This window comes from Nannospalax galili, unplaced genomic scaffold, assembly GCF_000622305.1.
Source record: "Nannospalax galili isolate Female #2095 unplaced genomic scaffold, S.galili_v1.0 scaffold154, whole genome shotgun sequence".
NCBI lineage: Eukaryota > Metazoa > Chordata > Mammalia > Rodentia > Spalacidae > Nannospalax > Nannospalax galili.
In genome coordinates, this window is record NW_008335281.1 from 1,891,133 (window position 1) to 1,912,100 (window position 20,968).

At 40.4% G+C, this 20,968-nt stretch overlaps 1 protein-coding gene across 3 annotated transcripts in view; it reads right to left on the minus strand.

Moving 5' to 3' along the window:
* Aig1 (androgen induced 1) overlaps positions 1-19,873 on the minus strand; it is a 261,519-nt gene extending 241,646 nt beyond the window's left edge. For 2 of the 3 annotated variants that reach the window (XM_029561961.1, XM_008829823.3), the window contains exon 1: positions 19,521-19,837. In XM_029561961.1, coding sequence (XP_029417821.1) covers positions 19,521-19,661 — 141 coding nt within the window. In that variant the 5' untranslated portion in view covers positions 19,662-19,837. Of the gene's footprint in view, positions 1-19,520 lie in introns of all 3 variants that reach the window. The other variant, XM_008829822.2, reaches the window with a different exon arrangement.
* Between the last annotated feature and the right edge of the window lie 1,095 nt (positions 19,874-20,968).

Here is a 20,968-nt window from a genome sequence, read left to right on the forward strand (position 1 = left end):
TGTTTTATTGTGTTTAAGATGACAGATGGCACAATATGTTTGTACACTGATGGAAACGAGGCAGTTGAAGTGGAAAACTATGCAACAGAAAAGGGAGAAGAGATACTCTGTACCACGGGATGTTAGGTAGGCAAGAGGTTGTGAAGTCTGGTGTGCAGGCCGAAGAGCTGGCCATCACAAAAGGAGACACAGGTAGAACAGCTCCAAGCAAAGGCAAGCTGAGAGATTTGAAAATGAGAGCATGTCCAAGTTCCTTCTGATTGATTTGATTGTCTTACTGAAACAAGCAACATGGCCATTATACTCCCTGGCTTCAGATTGTTCCCTGGATGAGAAAACAAGTTGAGGAAGAGGCTAGACAGATGCCCAAATACCAGGATTGAGACGAACAAGTGAAAGGTGTTCTGTGAGGAAAGGAAGCTGCTCAGAAACATGTGGTACATCACTTAATATCCGTAGTCATAACTACCAGGCCATACCAAACAGAAGCCTTCTGTGGCTTTTTTAAATCGGGCTCAGCTGCTCTGATACAGACATGGGTAGGCAAGAAGTTGAGTTCCCTCAGGAGTACAGATCTTTCGGGTAGCAAAGACTGGGAGCTGAAAAGGATCCAGTGTGAGCATGCCTGTAAGGTTAGAGCACAGAATAGAAGCTGCTAAGAAAAAAATATGAAATAATAAGTAAAGAACTGTGAAGAATGGCCGCAACTGAAGTTTCTTGTATAGCAGAGTATGACTGAGAATCTCTCACAGTACAAAACAGAGCAAGCTACACTTCAGCAAAAAGCCAAGGGTAGGCACCTTGAAAACAAATCTCACTTTTCCTCTACAATCTAGATTTTCTGCAGGGCTGGAGAGACGGCTCAGTTGTTAAGAGCACTTACAGCTCAGCCAAAGGACCTGAGTTCAGTTCTCAGCATCCACTCAGGAGGCTCACAGTCTAGATCTTCTGACACAGTATATTCCCTTTCTCTTTGTGCAAAAGGTCATTAAGGGCAATTTTAATGTATCAAATTAGGTCACATCATAATGGCTTTGTGCAGAAGTCAGAAATTGGTTCAGACATGATTATCATAGTCAAACTATAATTTTAACTCTTGATATTATACGGAATAATTTAATATATTAAAAGAAAAACATATTTAAAGCTATAATGCTAGGGTGCTCACCAATACAAACATTAAATAAGAATAAAGCAACTACAATTGACCTGCAGTACATATGAGGCACTTCTACTAACTGCTAATATATTTGATAGAGACTCACATCTGAATTAAAAGACATTCTCCTCAGGGCTGGAGAGATGGCTCAGCAGTTAAAAGCACTGTCTGCTCTTCCAGAGGACCTAAGTTCAGTTCCCCAAACCCACATGGCAGCTAACAATCATCAGTTTCAGGGGATCTGATGCCCTCTTTTGACTTCCATGTGCATTGCACACACGGTGCACTTACATACACACAGGCAAAACATTTATACACACAAAAATAAATAAATTTAAATTAAAAAGACATTCTTTTCTTTTTGAAATTAGTTTTCAAAGCCAGGGAAGTCATTAAGAAAATGCTCATGAGCAATTACCATATAACATCTACCAACCATCCAGATCAGCATGGCACTCTGGTATTGGACTCACAAGTGAAATCTTAGAGGAACTCACATTGTGAGCTTCGAAGGTTTAGTTTCACATACAATGACAATCATAGAAGGTTCTTCAACTTTCTGATTCTGTGATTATAAATCACAAATTAAGGCCAGGAGTGATAGCACACACCTTTAATCCCAGCACTCAGGAGGGAGATCTCTGTGACTTCAAGGCCAGCCTGGTCTACATAGTGAGTTCCAGGACAGCTGGGGCTATAGGGAGACCCTGTCTCAAAAAGACCAAAAAAAAAAAAAAAAATTCACAAATTAAGAGGAAGGAAAGAGGATAGTCAAGAAAACAGCTCAAAACTGTCTGTAAGGTGAGCATTTGCCTAGCATGCCCAAAGGTCTAGGTTTAGTCCTGGGCACAACAAAAACAAACAAAATATAATAATACTTAAAATAATGTCACTAGTGATTTTTGAGTAACCATCTACATGTATTTAATTTCTTTGATTCTCCATCTAAATACTACACAATAAATTTAGCTGAATCACGCCCTGGCATTTTTGCTTGTTAGTAACTTGGAGTGCTTTCTGTTTAGGCTGTTCATGCACAGATACTTACACGATAGCTACTGATACCTGAAAGCACAACTTTGTCAGATATGTCTGTCTGAAAGACAATGATCTTTTTAATCCACATGCTGTGTTTTGTTTTCTCCCATATTGAGAATTTCTCCACTAATGCTTTATTATTTCTGTTCTAATCACTCTGTGTGTTCTCAGCAACAATCAACAGTTGCTGCTGAATTTCTGTTCCCTTGACATGACATCATTGTTTTAGCCTCCTTATCCTCTTCTTCTGAATACTGGAGAATGTCTTTAACTTGTTCTCCACTATCCTCATCTCACTTTCTACAGTGTCAGCTTGACATTTTTTTAATTTTGTGACTGCATTTCAGGTCCTGCTATTAACCTTTCTCACACCTGCTCCTCCTGTCCTCACATCCTACTGTCTTTTCATTTCTCTCATCTCATCCTCAGGCATCACCTTGTTTCACAGAGGCCACATCCTTTCCTTTTTCACTGGTAAGGATATCAAAGATTTTTCTTAAAAAATGCTTTGTTTCTTATTGTGAATCATGTTTGCTACTCTGAGAAAGTAAATTTCGGAGGTGATATTCATTTCCTTTCTTCTAGAATAATTTTCAAGAGTTGGATATAGTTGTTCGGGGTTTGTTCATTTGTTTCCTATTCATGTGACACAAGAAAATATTTTTCTAATGCTAGTGGTTTTGTGTGTGTGTGTGTGACAGGATATGTTAATTAAGCTTAGGCTACTCTTTTACTAGAGTGCTGTGCTAGTCCCAGATCTATGGTTTAAAATGTCTGTATAAGGTTGACAAGATGGTTCAGTGGGTAAAGGCACCTGCCACCAAGCCTGATGATCTGAGTTCAATTCCCAGGATCCACATGGTAGAAGGAAAAACTGACTCCTGAAAGCTGTCCTTTGCCTCCCCTACATGCATGGACCTACACCCATGCAAACATGCCCACAATAAATAAAAGTGTAATAAGGTTTATAATGTCTGTATTACAATGACAGATCTCAACTTAATAGTATTAAATGGCTGTACATACAATTAGAGATCAACTTCATATTTTGTAGGCTTCCACGCAATGAACCTCTGCTGTGCTGAGAAGGCATTCTGTCTGATAGGCTGGTTCTATCATCCAGTAGGAATGGACTAATCATCTACCACTTAATCATATGGATACATTCTGAGAAATGCACATTAGGCAATTTCATCACAGAGTGTACCTACACAAATCTAGATGGTGTAACCTACTGCACACTAAGGCTATTGCTCCTAGAATATAATATTGTACAACATGCTACTCTACTGAACAGTGTAGGAACTGTAACACAATGTTAAATATTTGTATACCTAAATATAGAAAAGGTACAGTGAAAATACTAGGCTACAAGAATTTTTTAGTTTTGTTACTCTTTTATGGGTATGACTATTTTGCTTACATGTATATAAATGCACCCATGTTTGCAATGCCTGTGGAGGCCAGAAGTAGGCATCATATTACCTTGGAACTGGAGTTACAGACAGTTGTTAGCCACCATGTGGGTGCTGGGAACTGAACTGGGGTCCTCTACAAGAGGAGCCAGTGCGCTTAACTGCTGAGCCATCTCTCCACCCCTTATTATATATACTCTTTTTTTATTTCTTTTTGTTTTGGTTTTTGTGAGACAGGGTCTCCCCACAGCTCTAGCTGGCCTGGAATTTGCTATGTAGGCCAGTCTGGCTTCCGCCTGCCTCTGCCTCTCAAGGGCTGGGATTAAAGGCATGTACCACCATACCCAACAAGTAATTTTTATATATACACTTATGAGATCAACATCATACATGCAACCTGTCGTGACAGAAACATTGAAAAAGGAGAGACTAGAAATTTCAGAGCATACCCTTACAAACGTTTTCTGTTGACAACAACTTACAACACTCCGTGAATATTTTATCTCCCAAGAAGCAAAGCACTTCTGTAAGCCCTTTCCCAATTTCTTCCCGACCTGGTTGTTTTCTGAATTTTAGTCACCAATCAAAACACCATGGCTGCTTCCCAGATCTGTACTCCTTGGGAAAGAAAAAAGTACGTCATTCCAGATACTTTACCATTGAATCAGAAATAGGAAGGAGCCATATGATCATCCCTTCAGACTTCAGACCAGCAGATACCCGGTTGGAGAAATTACATCAATTACATCCTTAAAAATAATTTTGCCAGCCCTGATCTTGGTAGAATTGCTGTTTCCGATTCTAAAAATGTGTTGAATATAAATTCCTTTAAAAAATAATTCATTTATTTTTCTTACATGTTTTGCCCATATCATTCAATGCCCACAAAAGTCAGAAGATGTCAGCATCCCTGGAACTGAAATTATGAATGGTTGTTAGCTGTCATGTGGGTGCTAAGAACTAAATCTGGATCCTCTGGAAAAGCAGCTCTTAACTTCTAATCCATCTCTTTAGCCCCAATAAATTTCATTTTTAATAGTATACAAAGTTTCATGCTTTTCTTTCTATATGTAATTTTTAAATGTCCATGTATATCTATCTGTACCTACTACATCTGCCTATCTAGAGGTCTTAGTCTAGAACCTGTTCATTTATTCACTGAAATCCCTATCCTTTCTGAAAATTATATTTCCTTAAGCTATTAGTTTCTTCTTAAAATGACCACAGTTTGTTCCAACTCATGGTTCTTGTGGCCTGATCACATAAATAACAATTAGGACAATACTAGATAACATTAAGCTATGCAGTTGGGTGATGCAATTCACATACATTATCTCATTTAATCCTCACAACAAACCTATATGATTACTATTATTAGTATTACTCCTGGGTATTAGGATGAATAAATAAAGTCGGGTGTTGTGGCACATACCTTTAATCCTAGCACTCAGAGGCAGAGGCAGGTGGATCTCTGTGAGTACAAGACCAGCCTGGTCTACATAACGAGTTCCAGGCCAGCTGGAGCTACAGGGAGATTCTGTCTCAAAAAGACCAAAAATAAATAAATAAATAAATAAAACAGAAGTATTTGGCCTTAAAGAGGGTAATAAATTTGTCCAGAGGCAGAGAGTTGAGAGAAGGAAAAGCTGAAATTGAAACTCAGTCTGACTCCTGCGCCCACAGACACACCTCTTATGATACATAGTCCAATTAATATGCCTATGACCAATATTAACTAGGATATAAGTTACTTATAATTCCCCGATAAATTTGAGGCATAAATTGTAAGCAAATCATTTGTTCATCATTATTATTTTATATATTCAACTGTAAAGAAATGCTTTGTAAAACAGACATGTTCCTTCGTTGTATACAGTTGGTTCCAAGTTAGCCAGAGACTTCTGAACTTATCTGTGGTGGAAGGTTTGAGTTCAATAATTTTTCTTGTATTTCCTGGCAGATCTCTATGCACAGCCTCAAGATAAAGAATCTTTCTTTTTGGGTTTTGTTTTTGTTTTTGTTTTTGAGACGAGGTTTCCCTGTAGCCCCAATTGGCCTGAAACTCACTATGTAGGCTAGGCTGGCCTTGAACTCATAGAGATACACCTGCCTCTGCCTCCCAAGTGCTGGGATCAAAGGCATGCACCACCACACCCGGCATACCTTTTGCTTTCCTGGAGACTAAGACTTAATCAATAAGAAACACTGACAGGAGGCAGGACAGAGGGCAGGAAGGAAGTTTTGGGTTGCATTAGTTACTTCTTTGTTGCTGTGATAAAATTCCTCAACAAAAAGCAACTTAAGAAAGGGCCTATTTTAGCTTACAGTTTCAGAGGGTAGAGTCTATAACGGTGGGCATGGAAGTAGGAAGCAGAGAGAGAACAGGAAGTGGTGTGGGGCTATAAACTCTCAAAGCCCCATCTACCTGTGACACTTCCTCCAGCAAGCCTCTACCTCTTAAAGGTTCTATAACCTTCCTGAAAAGTGCCATCAACTGAGGACCAAGTGCTCAAATATATCAACCTCTAAGGGACACTTCTCTTTCACACCATCACAGGGGTCTCTTGAATTCATTCCCAGAAGGGGTTCTGCACACTGGACAAGCGCACAGGTTGCTACTGCATGTCTAGCTGTGGTAACCTGTTCCTAGTTTCCAGCTTCCAAGTTTTATGTTATATGTTATGATCTCTATGCCCTGCCTACACGTATAAATGGTGCCTTAACTAAATTTGTCCAAATTAAGTACTTTGAGTGTGACAATGCAACTATCCTCTCAGCAAGGACCTGAACAGATAAGGAAGTGATTGGTGTTGGCATGGAATATGCCTTCGTGTTTTAGGAGATGATATCTTCCTCTATATGGATTATTAATTTTCTTGTTTCTGCGCACTTTCATGTGTGCCTACATGTATATACAGGTGCCTGTTCATGTGTGTGCATGTGGAGGGAAAAGGTCAATTTAATGTGTCATTTTTCAGTAGCTATTGAACTCATTTATTGAGACAGGGTCTCTCACTGACCTGGCTGGCTATCCAGGGAGCCTCAGGGATCCACCAGTCTCTGTCTCCTCAGCACTGGGATTACAGACAAGCATCATCATGCCTGGCCTGTTTTATGTGGGTTCTGGGGGTGGAACTCAGGTCCTTGTGATTATTTAGCAAGTACTTTACTGACTGAGCTATCTCCCCAGTATACCTCATATACCTTTTAACAAGAGTAAGAATGTGTAAGCATATTACAGAAAAAGGATGTGTTATGATACAGCAAAGATACTTTCATCAGCCTCCTATTGTTGAAGATCCAGCTTTTCAAATTAGGCCTCATAAATCACTCATGACTAAGCTGAGTACAACGTTAATGGAAGATGAGTGGAACGCACAAGCAGACACATGGTGACTGTACACAGAAGACCAATTTCATCTTATCAGCCATGTTGATTCCAAACTAATTAGAATTAGGACATGCAGATTTAGGTTTGGCACAAGTAAATCTGAGCCCAAACCAAATGTACCTAATATTACTGAGACTCTTTTTTAACACAGAGTTAAAGACAGCTAGTCACTTACATTTATGAGATATGTGGTGAAAGGTTTGCAGTACCCGGACAGGAAACTGTGAGGTTTAAATGCCTTGAGTGATTGTTGGCACTACTCTGCCAGATATTCCAGTTTAGAGGGCTAATAGGGATATAGAGAAAGCCTTACTCCAGTACTAGAAGGAGAGCGAAACAATCTAAAGTTAAGACATTCTCTTAAAGACTTCTGCTACCCTAAGAATTTATCCAAAGAAAATAATCAGATGTATGTAAGATTTATCTATTTCTACATTCACTAGGAAAATCCATAGAAACATCCACATGAAGGAATATACACTTACTGAAATCATGCCTTGGAAGAGTGTATAATGGCATAGAAAAATATTTACAAAATGTTTTGTTTAAAAAACAGGTATTAAAACCATGTACAGGCAACTTCTGGTGCCAGTCCAAATGCAGTCAGCTACCATCGCCTGTCATTGCAATTGATCAGCAAAAACTACAAGCAGAATACAAAAGCAGCCATCTGAGGAGTCTGGAAAGTACACAGCAGCAGAGCAATTGGACACTAACGTGGCATGAATATGAACACAAGAGGGGCATCTCCTTTGTTCTCCAGATATGAGCTGAGGGCAGGCTGACTCCTAGAACTATGCAGCAAGCACTGACATCAGAAACTCCAGGAGAGACCCTTCTTCACAGCCAGAGGATACAGAAGACGACTGTGTTCTAAAAATTGTGAGTCCTCTTTCTGCCTCTCCCCTTTCCAAAAAACCCTCTCTCCAGCCAGATGACATGGGAAAAAAATAATTTATCCCAAGAAAATAATCATAGTACTAAACTCCTTAAGAGAATGCCTTCACATTAAATCATGTCGCTCTCCCTCCAGTCCTGGAGTAAGGCTTTCTCTATACCTGTTAGCCTTCTAGAGTGGTGGGTTATATAAAAGGAGGGTTTTTTTTTTTTCTCTTTTCTTGTTTTTTCACTGTGAAGTCACCCCCAGTTTTGCAGACTGTGTGACATGATGAAATACTAAAAATCTGCGAAGATGTCATCCATCAAGTCAGAGGAAGCAGGAAAAGAGACATTGGAAACATACAAATTATGAGAAATCATAAGGAGAAAAAGCTGAAGAAGGTCAATGTGCAATTGTATATGAGCTGACATCAGTCCTAGACACAAACAGAAAAGACCCGAAGAAGCATCAAAAGTGAAACCAGCTGGAGAGACGGCTTAGCAGTTAAGAACACTGATTGTTCCTGCAGAAGACCTGGGTTCGAATCCCAGCACCCACATGGCAACTAACAACTGTCTGTAACTCCAGTTCCAGGGGATCCAACAGCCTCTTCTGCCCTCTGTGGGCACTGCATGACATGGGTGCACTTACCTACACGTAGACAATACACGCATACACATAAAATAAAAATAATAAAGAAAAAAATTTTTTTTAAGTTGAAACATCACATAGGTCAACACTGAAGTCCCCAGCTAAGCTCTGAGCACTTCAAGCTTCAGTCAGACTCAAAACTCAGAACACACTCTGAAAACTCTACTGACACCAGCATCTCCATGAGAGAGAATGTGAGATCTGAACCTAAACAGACTGATAACCTGCTCAAACAAACAACCAATGAATCAACCTTCTCTGAAAGGCTTTAAAAGAACCCAGAATCTCACAATAATAATAAAACATGGTCAGGGAACTAAACTGAAAAGCTTGATGTGCACAAATAGCCAGAAGAATTATATATGCTAAATCAAAGATGATCCCGCATTGGAATTACCAAGCAAAGAGTTTATGGCAATTCTTCAGTAATCTTTATAAGTTAAAGGTGAACAGTGTTGAAATGAATGACAAAATAGAAATTTATTGCTAGACAACAGCTACTGCAAAAAGGAACCAGAAGGACACTTTAAAATATACAGTATCCAGTCTTTAAAAATTCAATGGATGTGGTTGTAGAAAATCAAGAAAGAGTGAATTTTAAACTAGATCAATAGAAAGTATACAACCTAAAAACAGAAAATGACAACTCCTCAAACTGCAGCACAGGGGCTGGAGAGATGGCTCAGTGGTTAAGAGCACTGACTGCTCTTGCAGAGGACCCGGGTTCAATTCCCAGCACTCACATGGCGGCTGCAAACCGTCCTTAACTCCAGTTCCAGGGGAATCTGAAGCCCTCTTCTGACCTCCACAGCATTGCATGACACAGGTGAACTCACATACATGCAGGCAATACACTCACATACACTCATAAAATAATAATTAAAATATTTTTTAAAAACTGAAGCACAATAATCAAAAGGCCAGATATTCATATGAATGGAATCCCAGAGAAACAGATAAATAAAAGAGGTCCAGAAAGAAAATCTTAAGAAACCACATTTGAAATTTTCTCAAAATGAGTGAAACCATTAACACGACAAACTCAAGAAACTCAGCAAATTCCTATCAAGATAAATTCAGAAGGGGCTGCAGAGATGGCACAGCAGTTAAGAGCACTGGCTGCTTTCCAGAGGACCCAGGTTGGATTCCCAGCACCCACATGGTGGCTAACAATAATATGTAAATCCAGTTCCAGGGGAATCCAATGCCCTCTTGTAGCTTCCATTGGCACTGCATGCACATGGTGCACTTACATATATGGAGGCAAACACTCATACACATAAAATAAAAGCAAAAAAAGATCTTTAGTTAAAAAAAGATAAACTTGGGGTTGGAAAGATGACTTAGCATTTAAGAGCACTTGTTGCTCTTGCATGGTTCCCAGTACCCACATGGTGGCTAACGGCAATTATAACTCTAGTTCCAGAGGGTCTGACACCCTCTTCTGACCTCTGTGGGCATTGTACAACATAGGTTATACCTACATACATGCAGGCAGTACACTCAAACACAAAAAATAAAAATAATAAATAATTTTTTTAACTTAAAAGAAAAGAAATGCTAAAATAAGTTTTTAAACTTATGATTTAAAAAAAAAAAAGAAGTACACCTTTAATCCCAGCACTCGGGAGGCTGAGGCAGGCGGATCTCTGTGAGTTCAAGGCCAGCTTTGTCTACATAGTGAGTTCCAGGCCAGTTGGGGCTACAGGGAGACCCTGTTGGAAAAAAAACCTGAAAAAACAAACAAACAAACAAACAAAAAGAGTAAAGACACAAGAAATAAAGCAAGAGACAAGCAAATTATAAGCATCTAGGTAAAAAGACTTTTTTTCTGAGCTATCTGAAGTACTTTACAATGACTAGCAAAAAGTATGACTATCTTTAGGAGACTGTCAAGTTAGACAGATGTAATAAGTATGACAACTCTCTGGGGGCTGGAGAGATGACTCAGTGGTTAAGAGTGCTAGCTGCTCTTCCAGAGGACCTGGGTTCAGTTCCTAGCATTCATAGTAGTAGTGGTTAGTAACTATCTGTAACTCCAGTTCCAGGGGATCTGATGTCCTTTTCTGACCTCCTCAGGCACTGTACAACACAGATGCACTTACATACATGCAGGCAATACACTCATACCCACAAAATTAAAATAATAAAAATATTTTTAAAAAATAAAATAAAAATAAATAAAACTGTTAACATTTGTTTCACTAAAGATACACAAATAGCAAGTAAGCACATGAAAATATGTCATTAGGCATCTGAAAAATACAAATTATAACCACAATGACATCACCATGTACAACAGAAATGGCCTAACTGAGAAAGATTAGCAATGTCAAATAATTGAAAAGAACTGGGAGAAATTGTACCACTCACAAATTTTGATGAAGATATAAAAAGTAGATCACTCTGGATGATAGTTTGGTAGGTTCTTTTAAAACAAAAATTGTAGGGCCAGGTATGATGACATAAGCCTTTAATCCCAACACTTGAGGGGCAAAGGCAGGTGGATCATTGTGAGTTTGAGGTCAATCTACTCTACATAACCAGTCCTATCCCAGACAGGGCCACAGGGTAAGACCCTGTTTCAAAAATAAAAATAAAATAGAATAAAATTGCAATGTAGACCCACAATCCTACTTCTTGGAAGACAGAGGCAGGAGGGTTGCAAGTTTAACATTAGCCTGTGCTATATAGTGAGACCCTGTCTCCAAGGAAAACAAAAAAATAAAAAAACAAAAATTGTAACTACTGTTCAGACCAGAAATTTTGGATATTTATGACAAAGAAATGAAAGCTAAAACCGGGTGTAGTGGCTCTTGCTTTTAATCCCAGAATCTGGGAAAAAAAGGCAGGCAGATCTCTGTGAGATCAAGTCCATCCTGACTGATCTACATAGGCATAAATCTATTAGAAATAAAAACTCACCTTCAACAAAAACTTGTATACAGATGTTAATAGCAGAATTTTTTTACCATCACTCCAAACTTGAAAAGCTCAAATAGAATTCCACTTATTAAAAATAAACAAACTGGGCTGAAGAGGTAGCTCTGCAGCTAAATGTACTTGCCTCATGCTGATGCAAGACTGGTAATCCCTGGAAATCACAAAGGCAGAAGAAGAGAACACAAAGTTGTCCTCTGACATTCACATGCATGCCATGTGTGAATACCTCTCCACACATACAATAATGATACGATAGGATACAATAGATAGATGATAGATATAGATAGATGATTGATAGATAATAGATGATACATACATACATACATGATAGATATAGATATATAGATAGATGATAGATGATTAGATAGATAGATAGATAGATAGATAGATAGATAGATAGATAGATAGATAGATGATAGACAGATGATAGGTGATAGATGATACATACATACATACATACATACATACATACATACAGAGGGCAAAGGTAATAGAAAAGCAAAGGTTACAGGAATGCAAAAGCCTTAGGTCTATACAGGAATGTGATAGCTTTGGAAAACAAAGGCTTCTTATCCTGGATAACCAAAGGGGGCAGGAGAAGATTCCTGTTTACTTCCCCATTCAATGTAATTATCATCACATTGCAAAATCCTTTAGCATCTGATAAGTTCTACTTCCTAATATGGTCCAAAATAAATAGCACTTTAAAAAACTAAGATGTAAAGAAATCAGGGAGACTTAAGATTTAAGATGGAAATTTTTCCTTATGCCTTTTAAAATTTTTTTAATTAAAAAATAATTTATTTGTAAATGTACATATTTTCTATAATGATTATGTGTTGCTTTTGAAATTAAAATTTCTAATGATACCAAATCCTTACAAGTCTAATCATATGTCAACAGAAAAGGGCTGGCAGGTTGTCTGGCCTATGCCCTCTACCACTCTCTGCTCCATGATGGAACTGGCCAAAGGATGCATCACTTTCAAACAGAGCCTTCTCACTGCCCTGCAGAGAAGTGAGCCCTGTAACCGCAGGCTGCACAAGAGAAAGCCGTGCTTGCCCCAGGCAACCTTTCCAAGTATGCTTGGAGCACATCTGATTCAATTCGGAAAACTGTACTATTGTTCCCTCCTCCACAGAAGCATGTGACATTTCATGGCAACACAGGAAAAATGAAAACCCTCAAAAGCAGTTAACAATTTTGCTAAATGTTATACCAGACGCAGGGGTCTGGCAGGGATGGGAAAAGACGTGACCTCAGCCTGTGGTCAGATGATTTTCTCGTTTCAATACCATTGGCAGCTAACAGAGAGAGGAGTGAACTGATGACCCTGACAAAACTAGGTTCTTGTTTTGGGGGGTTTTGGAGAGGTTTTACGCTCCTGTTTTAAGTCTCATTCAAAAGAATCACTTATAAAAAAGGTGGAAAAGACTCAATATAAAGGATTATTCTCCCAACGTTTCCTCTAAGTTAGGAAAAAGCCTTACTGGATCCTCCAAGTCTATGTGCACATTTAAAGGTCAAGTTTGAGTGACCTGAAGAAGAGCATTCGTTGTTTATAACAAAATAATAAAAATGGAACAAACAAACCACCCAACTTTGTTCAGAGAGTAGCGATGAAAAATGGCCTCCACTTGGCATCCTGGGGCTCTGACTGCCAAACTAAGTACCACAGTTACATAACCACGTACAGAATCTCAGGATGTTTTATTTCCTATTCAAATTAATCCATGAAATAAAGTCAAGAAGATACTTCATGATAAGTATGTAAATGAAGATAAGGCTATACCAAATGCAAAATTCAGTATGCTTACACAGCTTATGCTGCCTTTAACTATTTTAGGTGTCAAAAATTCTCACATCTAAAGCAAAAAAATAAAATTAAAATACTTGATCATTTCCTGCTCTTTGAACAGTTTACCACATTTACTTATCCTTTATTGTTATTTTTAATATTTTATTTATTACTTTTATTTTATGTGTATGAGTGTTATGCCTGCGTGTATGTAAGTGCACCCATGTTGTGAAGTGCTGGCAGAAGACAGAAGAGGCTGTCGGATCCCCTGGAACTGGAGTTACAGACAGTTGTTAGCTGCCATGTGGGTGCTGGGATTCGAACCTGAGTCTTCTGCAAGAACAGTCAGTGTTCTTAACCGCTGAGCCATCTCTCCAGGCCTACCTTTTTTTTCCATTATTTTTATTTTACGTGTATGAGTGAAAACCTGCGTGTATGTAAATGCACCCATCTCGTGCAATGCCTGTGGAGGTCAGAAGAGGGTAACAGATCCCCTGGAACTGGAGTTACAGACAGTTGTTAGCCACCATTTGGGTGCTGGGAATCAAACCCAGGTCCTCTACAAGAGGAGGAAGTCCTCTTAACCGCTAAGCAATCTCTCCAGCCCCTTATCCTTTTCTAAAAATTTATTTATTTATTATAACTTTATTCTGATCCTTCTGTGGTTTTCTCAAATTGTTTTGCAATATAGAATTACATAATAATACGACATTGCCTTACACATCTAGAAAAATTCCTTTTCTCTGTTAAAATGTAAGACCTTTCCTTTGTTTTTCATAAAACTATTACATAGGACACATTAAGAATGCTTCATTGTGACATTAAAAGGCATTATGCATTATGCTACCCAGCATCCTAAATATGAGGACATGAGCAACCAATAACTTTAAGAGTAGGTGCCTGGAAAAAAAAATAGTTTTTCCTGATAAATTGTATGCTTCTTTATCTCAACTCCAGGAACAATAAAGCAATGTAATTTTTTTCCATGACTCCTTTGAAGACTATCTTGATGTTTCTCAATTGTAATAACTGGCCTCCCACCAATGTCTGGTACCTATTTTTCTCTTTCATTTTCAAGCCATACTTTTTTTTACGTTTTTAATTATGCCACAGTGAAGGTTGCCTTAAGCATGTTTTGAAAGTATGCAGAATTAATATATGAAGGCAGTCATTCCACATTAAATTGTAAAACAAAAACAGTACAGCCTGGAGCACTGTTTATCAAACTAGACTGTAGGCAGGAATCACCTGCTACCCTGATTAGGATGCAAATTCTGACCGAGATGTTGAGGTTTGAATGTGGACTGTGCCCCACAGACTCATATGTTTGAACACATGTCTGCACCTAGGAAAATTCTGGAGCCTCCTTAGAGGAGGCTAGGAGTCAGCCTTGAGGTTTTATAGCCCAGCTCCACTGTCTACTTCCTGACTTGGGAAGCAATGAGATCACCTGCCTTGCACTCCTGCCTGCTTGCTTTCTCCTCATAAAGGGAACTATAAGCCAAATTAAGCCCTTCCTCCCTTAAGTTCCTGCCTATGAAGTATTTTGTCACAGTAAGGAAAAAAATAACTAATACAGAAGATGTAGGGTACAATGGTATCTATAGCAGGCAGACCTGGGGTCTCAGCTTACACACTGGGTCAGCTGGGTGTCATGGCCAACCTTCTCCTTCTGCTTGAATAGAAAGTCAATCTGAGCATGTCAGCAGGCTACCTAAGCAGTGATAACTTTCAAAACGGCAAGTAAGTAACAAAAACTAGAACAAACAGGATCACCAGATCTCATTAAAAATAGAAAACTTCAAACCTAATATCATTATTAAGTTTTAATAACAAATTTGATTTTTACTCAATTGTTAGATATTCTGCTATACACATCTAAATAATGTTTGGGTCGATACATTTTAAAATTTGCTATGAATGTTTCGAAAGGAGAGTGGACAAGAATACTCATAAAAATTTGGAAGGAGACAGTTTCCACTTATCCAGGAATTTCCTAAGTATCTGTTATGTTCCAGGCTGTACTATGAGACCTTATAATGTACAGCTAGCTGCCTTCTTTCATTTAATTTATGCTGATTTTCCTCTGATTCTTCATTTCTTTTATCCCTGGGAACAATTACAATGAAAGTTGCAGAAGAATGGTGTTATTAGTGAATTGGGGGAAGAAGCCACCTCACCTGGAGAGACTTGATCAGCCATGATACTGACTAAGGAAGTATTCCAAACAGCATTTTGTTTACATTTTTTTCTAGCTCATTTCCAGTTAAGAGTATTCCTTTTCTTGACATGTTGTATAACTGTAGTTTCTGAAATACTTCACAGCAAAGAAAAGGCATCGTCTTCGTCGTGTTCTTCAGTCTTTTTTAAATATTTATTATTTTTATTTTATGTGTATGAGTGTATTGTCTGCATGTGAGTGCACCTGTGTAGTGCAATGTCTGTGAAGGTCAGAAGAGCACATCAGATTCACCTGGAACTGAAGTTACAGACAACTGTTAGCCGCCATGTGAGTGCTGGGAATCGAACCCTCGTCCTCTGCAAAAGTAGCTGGTGCTCTTAACCACTGAGGCATCTCTCCAGCCCCGCCCCCATTCTTCAGTCTTGGTATTGATATAGTCTCCTTCTGCCTGTTACACATATGCACATTCTGCATGGACCAAGCAGGTGAATACCTCTGTTTCAGTTCAAACTAAAATGAACCAAGTATCTAATATGTATAAAGGGCTAGCTGAACTGCTGTACATTTCCTCTAATTACACAAGCTGTGGAGATTTTTTTTTCTGAATACGAGGCTTTAAAGCCAAGTGCATTTGTTTTCTATCGCCTCTTTGACAAATGGCCAAAATTTTACTAGTTTAAACATAAGTTTATGACTTTACAGCTCTGGAGGTCAGAAATCCAAAACAGGTTTTACTGGAGTAAAATTCAGATATCATGAAGGTATGTGCCTTCCAGAAATGCTAGTGGAAAATCTAAGTCCTTGCCCCTTCCAGCTTTTAAAAGCCTCCCACATTCTCATCTCTGATTACCATGTTGCCTCTCTGTCACTTTCAAGGTCACGTCTTCCTCCAGCTGACTCTTCTGTTTCACTATTCTGTATTTAAGGAGGCTCGTGATTACACTGGGTTCAGTTAGATATTCAAGAATACTTACGCTCCATTGTTTAGCATTTTAGTTCCCCTTTTGCCAGGTAACCTAACACATTCATAGGTTCTGGGCTTTAGCACATGGACATCTTTGAGGTTCCATAGTTTGGCCTACCACATCGTTAGTCTTTCTTTTTTTCCACTTACCAACTTGACTTTCCATCAGTGGTTTAGTTCTCTTACAGTCTTTCAAAACAAGAAAAAGCTCTTTTGGGCCATAACAGCCCGAGATTCATGGTGGTGATGATCTGTTTCAGCTTTTGACCATGGGCTCTGATTCTGTTGGAATGACTTTTGTACCCAAAGAAAGATTGGAATACAGCTGGACTAGCCATACACATAACCGTCTGCTCCTAGACATGTTAGCCTGAGTCTCCTTACTCCTGTTAGAAGAAACTGATGCCACAGAACTGGAATCCAGCTATGGCTGTCAGGAATAGTGCCCATACTCGCAATCCAAGTTGGCCAGAAAAGAGGCCTTCTCATTAAAAACTTGAGGAGCTAAAGCCCTCTTTGAACATTCCTCCAATAAGCTCAGAATCATTAAAACTGTCCAAGGCACTAGGAAATAAAGTTTATTCAATGCTTTTTTTTTTTAATACAGAAAAAATGTAAAATTAACTAGGCAAATTTCAGTAACTTATCTTCTTAGGCCACTGCAGAGGACTGACAGGTTGACTTTTTTAACAGTTATACAATGCTTTAAGGACTCTAAACCTCTAATAAAAAGAATAATACTTTGCGTGCTTTTTGGAATATATTTCAGACGTAGTTTGACATAGGAACTAATGGTTAAATGTAATTATTCTGTCTTAATCAGGAGCCATGGAGTATGAAAAGTCTGAATGATTGGATTAAGGTTCTAGATAAACAGAGGCTCAAATATAAATGTGAAATGAAGTAAAAGCTTTAAACTTGAATTTATGCTCTGAGTACTAGGGGGAAAAAAGGTATAGTTAAGTTCTATTAAAAATAGGCAAGGCCAACCATCGAATACTAAGCTGACTCCACTACTGTTGCAAGCCGGGTGAAGGTTACTAGGAGTTTTATTATTTCTTATGAGCCTTGTTTTCTAGCCCACAAGGAGCAATGTCCACATGCAAAGCAGTCATGTATCTTGAATTAACCATACCCCCTACTCTTCCCCCTCTCACCTGCTGACTTGTGTCTCTGCTCCCTCAAAACAGTATGTAAGGCAATGGCCCACAGACCTGTGTTCTTAGAAGCTATGGTGCCATCCTTGGTAACACTCAAATGGGTCAATTCAAAGTGATGGCTGACTTGGGAATGGGATAAGGAGTTGTCCTCACATTGCCCCTCAAGGGATTCTGAAAATCTATGTATATATTTGTTGTTGTTGTTGCTGTGTTTTGGGGGTTTTGGGTTTTTTTGTTTGTTTGTTTTTGGGTTGTTGGGGGTATTTTTGTCTTTTTGAGACAGGGTCTCCCTGAAGCCCCAGCTGGCCTGGAACTCACTATGTAGACCAGGCTGACCTTGAACTCACAGAGATCTGCCTGCCTCTGCCTCCCAGTGCTGGGATTAAAGGAGTGCTCCAACATGCCTGGCTCAGAAAAAAAAAATCTATGTACATATTTTTAAATGGCATCTAAGCATCATTGACTTACATTCAAACACTTGAAGAAGGGACATAATTTCTGGCCCTGTATATGGTCTAAACGCTTTCTACACATATTTATCAGAGCCTCAGCTATTGCAGATGCTGTGCACTCTGTGCAAAACATCTGCTGCATTACATATCTGGCAAAGCAAGTCCTCACTGACAAGCCAATCAGCCAGTGTAGGAAAATAATCCTGGTGACAGTCCTCTACCTTCTGAACATTACAAGGAACTGAGACCAGAGCACAGCCCAGAGCCTCATCATGTGCTCGACACGTGGATGAAGAAAGGAGGGAGAAAGGAGCACTGTCAGGGAACTCAGATGCTCAGAGGGAAATTAGTTCCAAGAAAGAGTTGAAAGTGGAGGACGTAAAAAGCAAAACCCTTGAAGTTCTTCATCCTGGAAGTCTTCTGTGTCTAGAACCCATTGGACAAAGCCTGTCTTATAATAATGCAATTCAAAGCCTCTGGCTCTGTTTCTCTGAGGCACCCTAAACCTCTGGAAAGATCTTGATTCAGATTCAAATTCTCTTTATCAAAATGGCCAAAGAAAACATGATAATCTTGCTGGATTTGCCAAACTTGTAGATAATCTCAGACAGACAGAAAGTTCTCGCATTCCAGGAGTTGGCTCTACAGTTTTTCTCTGTGATTTTTTGATTCCTTTTGTCTCTGCACTCTGTCCTTGTTTGATACTCCTCTAGTGTGTTTGCGATTTGGTCTTTGTGACTTTCACCCAGAAGTTCCAAGTCCACCTCATATCATCACTGGGCATTGTGCCCAACCTCTGATTATCTGAAGAAGTCCTTTTAGTGCCAAAAGTAGATAAATTTTAAAATAGTAATTATAGCTGTAGCCTGGACCCGTTAAAACTATCATGTGCCAGCAGAAGAGCTGCTTGTGTAAACTATCACAGACTTTCACTGAGGAAACCAGAAAAGTCTAGGGCACAGTCAGGCTGGAGACCAACTATGAACTCCTCAACGTTTCTGGGGCAAAGGTTAGAAGTGAATTATTGATGGGCAGGAAAAGCAAGTGCAAGAGTTTTACTGGGTGATTTCTCTCCCTAAGGAAGCTTCCAAGTGAAGGACAATACTCAGTTTCCTTCAGGTCCTGTAAATGTACCCCATGGCAGTGCTCCAGAAAGCACCTGGGGGGGGGGGGAATCTGAGGTCACCACTCCAAATAGGCCACCACCTGGCTGCTCCGCATCTCAGTCCATCGCCCCCAGTTCCCAGGTAATGGTGAGAGGGGCAGCCAGGCCTTTAATGGGCTCACTGTGGAAGACACTAGTCCACGGTGGCTGCTGGTGGTGCGCACGCGCACAGGTGCTCACTTCCCCAAAACAGACACACACACACACACACACACACACACACACACACACACACACACACACACACACGCACACACGCATACACATGCACAGAGGCACCGAGTGCAGGCTGCACACGGGTGAGGAGGGGGGAGGGCCTTACCAGATCAATGAACGTCAGGAACTTCCAGCTCCCTCCATAGGTCTGATGAGAGGGCATTTCGATGGCCTTGTAGTTGCACAGGATGGAGCAGTAGGACAGCAGGATGGCCACCCGCAGCACCTGGCAGGGAACGAGCGCCATGTTCGCGAGCCTCCTGCAGGGGCTGGGTGGCGCACGGGGCAGGCCGGGCGTGGATCCGGGCGCGTGGGGGCGGGCGCCGTGGGAACCGGGGAGCGGCGGGGTGGGGCGGCAGCTTGGGGCGTCCCCCGGGACAGGCGCGGCCGCAGGCGCCCGGGCGACCTGCGCGGGCGGGGCCGGAGTGAGCCGGCGACGGGCAGGCGGCGTGGCGTCATCTCTGTCGTCATCTCCGTCATTCTGCAGCTGCGTTCGCGGGGCCCCGCGGGGGGCGCCCCCTAGGAGGCGGGCGCGGGCCACCCAGCTCGGAGAACTGCTGGGGACCGCTGCTGCGTGCGGCGCTCTGGGACAGAGAACAGGGCCCGACAGGAGCAAGGAACCTGGATGCAAGGAGGGCGCCCAGAATTCAAGCCTTGCAGCCCAGGGGGAGCTGCTGTAGGCCGGTGGTGCTCCCTGTCCTGGGACCAGCTGGGGTCTGCATGGGGTGTAAAGCCACAGGTACCCTCCAGTGAATGGCATTGCTGGAATTTCAGTGTTGAAACACCACCACTTCTGACTGTGAAACTCCTTATAAATTCTGCAAGGGGTTTATTTAAATATCAATATGTGACACAAGATAAAATGTGAACTTTGAACAAGTTCTGTATGTGTGTGTGTGTGTGTGTGTGTGTGTGTGTGTGTGTGTATCACAGCACAAGTGTGAAGGCCAGAGAATCAAAATCCGGTCATCAGGCTTGGCCGCAAGCACGTTTAACCAGACAACCCCGAAAAGTTTTAGAAGTAGAAACCTCTGAGTACTGCATCGCCGCTCCAAGATTGCAGTCCGTTTTAAAGACAAATCATTCTGAGGATGTAAATCACACCCACATATGTGTCATTTAGTACAGACCTGTAGGGATTTAAATTCGTTTTGCACTTTGACATATTTTTCCCCTTACACTACCATACCAGAGCTTAGTGGGAGGAAAGTAAATATAAACTGGATTCCCTCAGCCTTCCAGTAAATGTTTCACAGGGGAATTGCAACAGTCTGTGGGCAGCATTTTTTTTTTTTTAAATCATGATCATGTTTCAACCAGTCAGATGAAGGCTCCAGTTATGGAAAGACCACATAGGTATTTCCTGTGGATCCATTCAAAACAGGTGTCCTCTTCAAATAGCCACTGAGTCAGAGGATGTGGAGGGAAGGTGGTGGGGAAGACAGAGTTTTAGAGGTAAAGAGAAGGGAGCAGTGTTCCTGAATTTTTCCCATCAATTCTAAGGAAGGAACCACTAGAATTTTTCATTACATGTAATTATGCTAGTGGGAACTG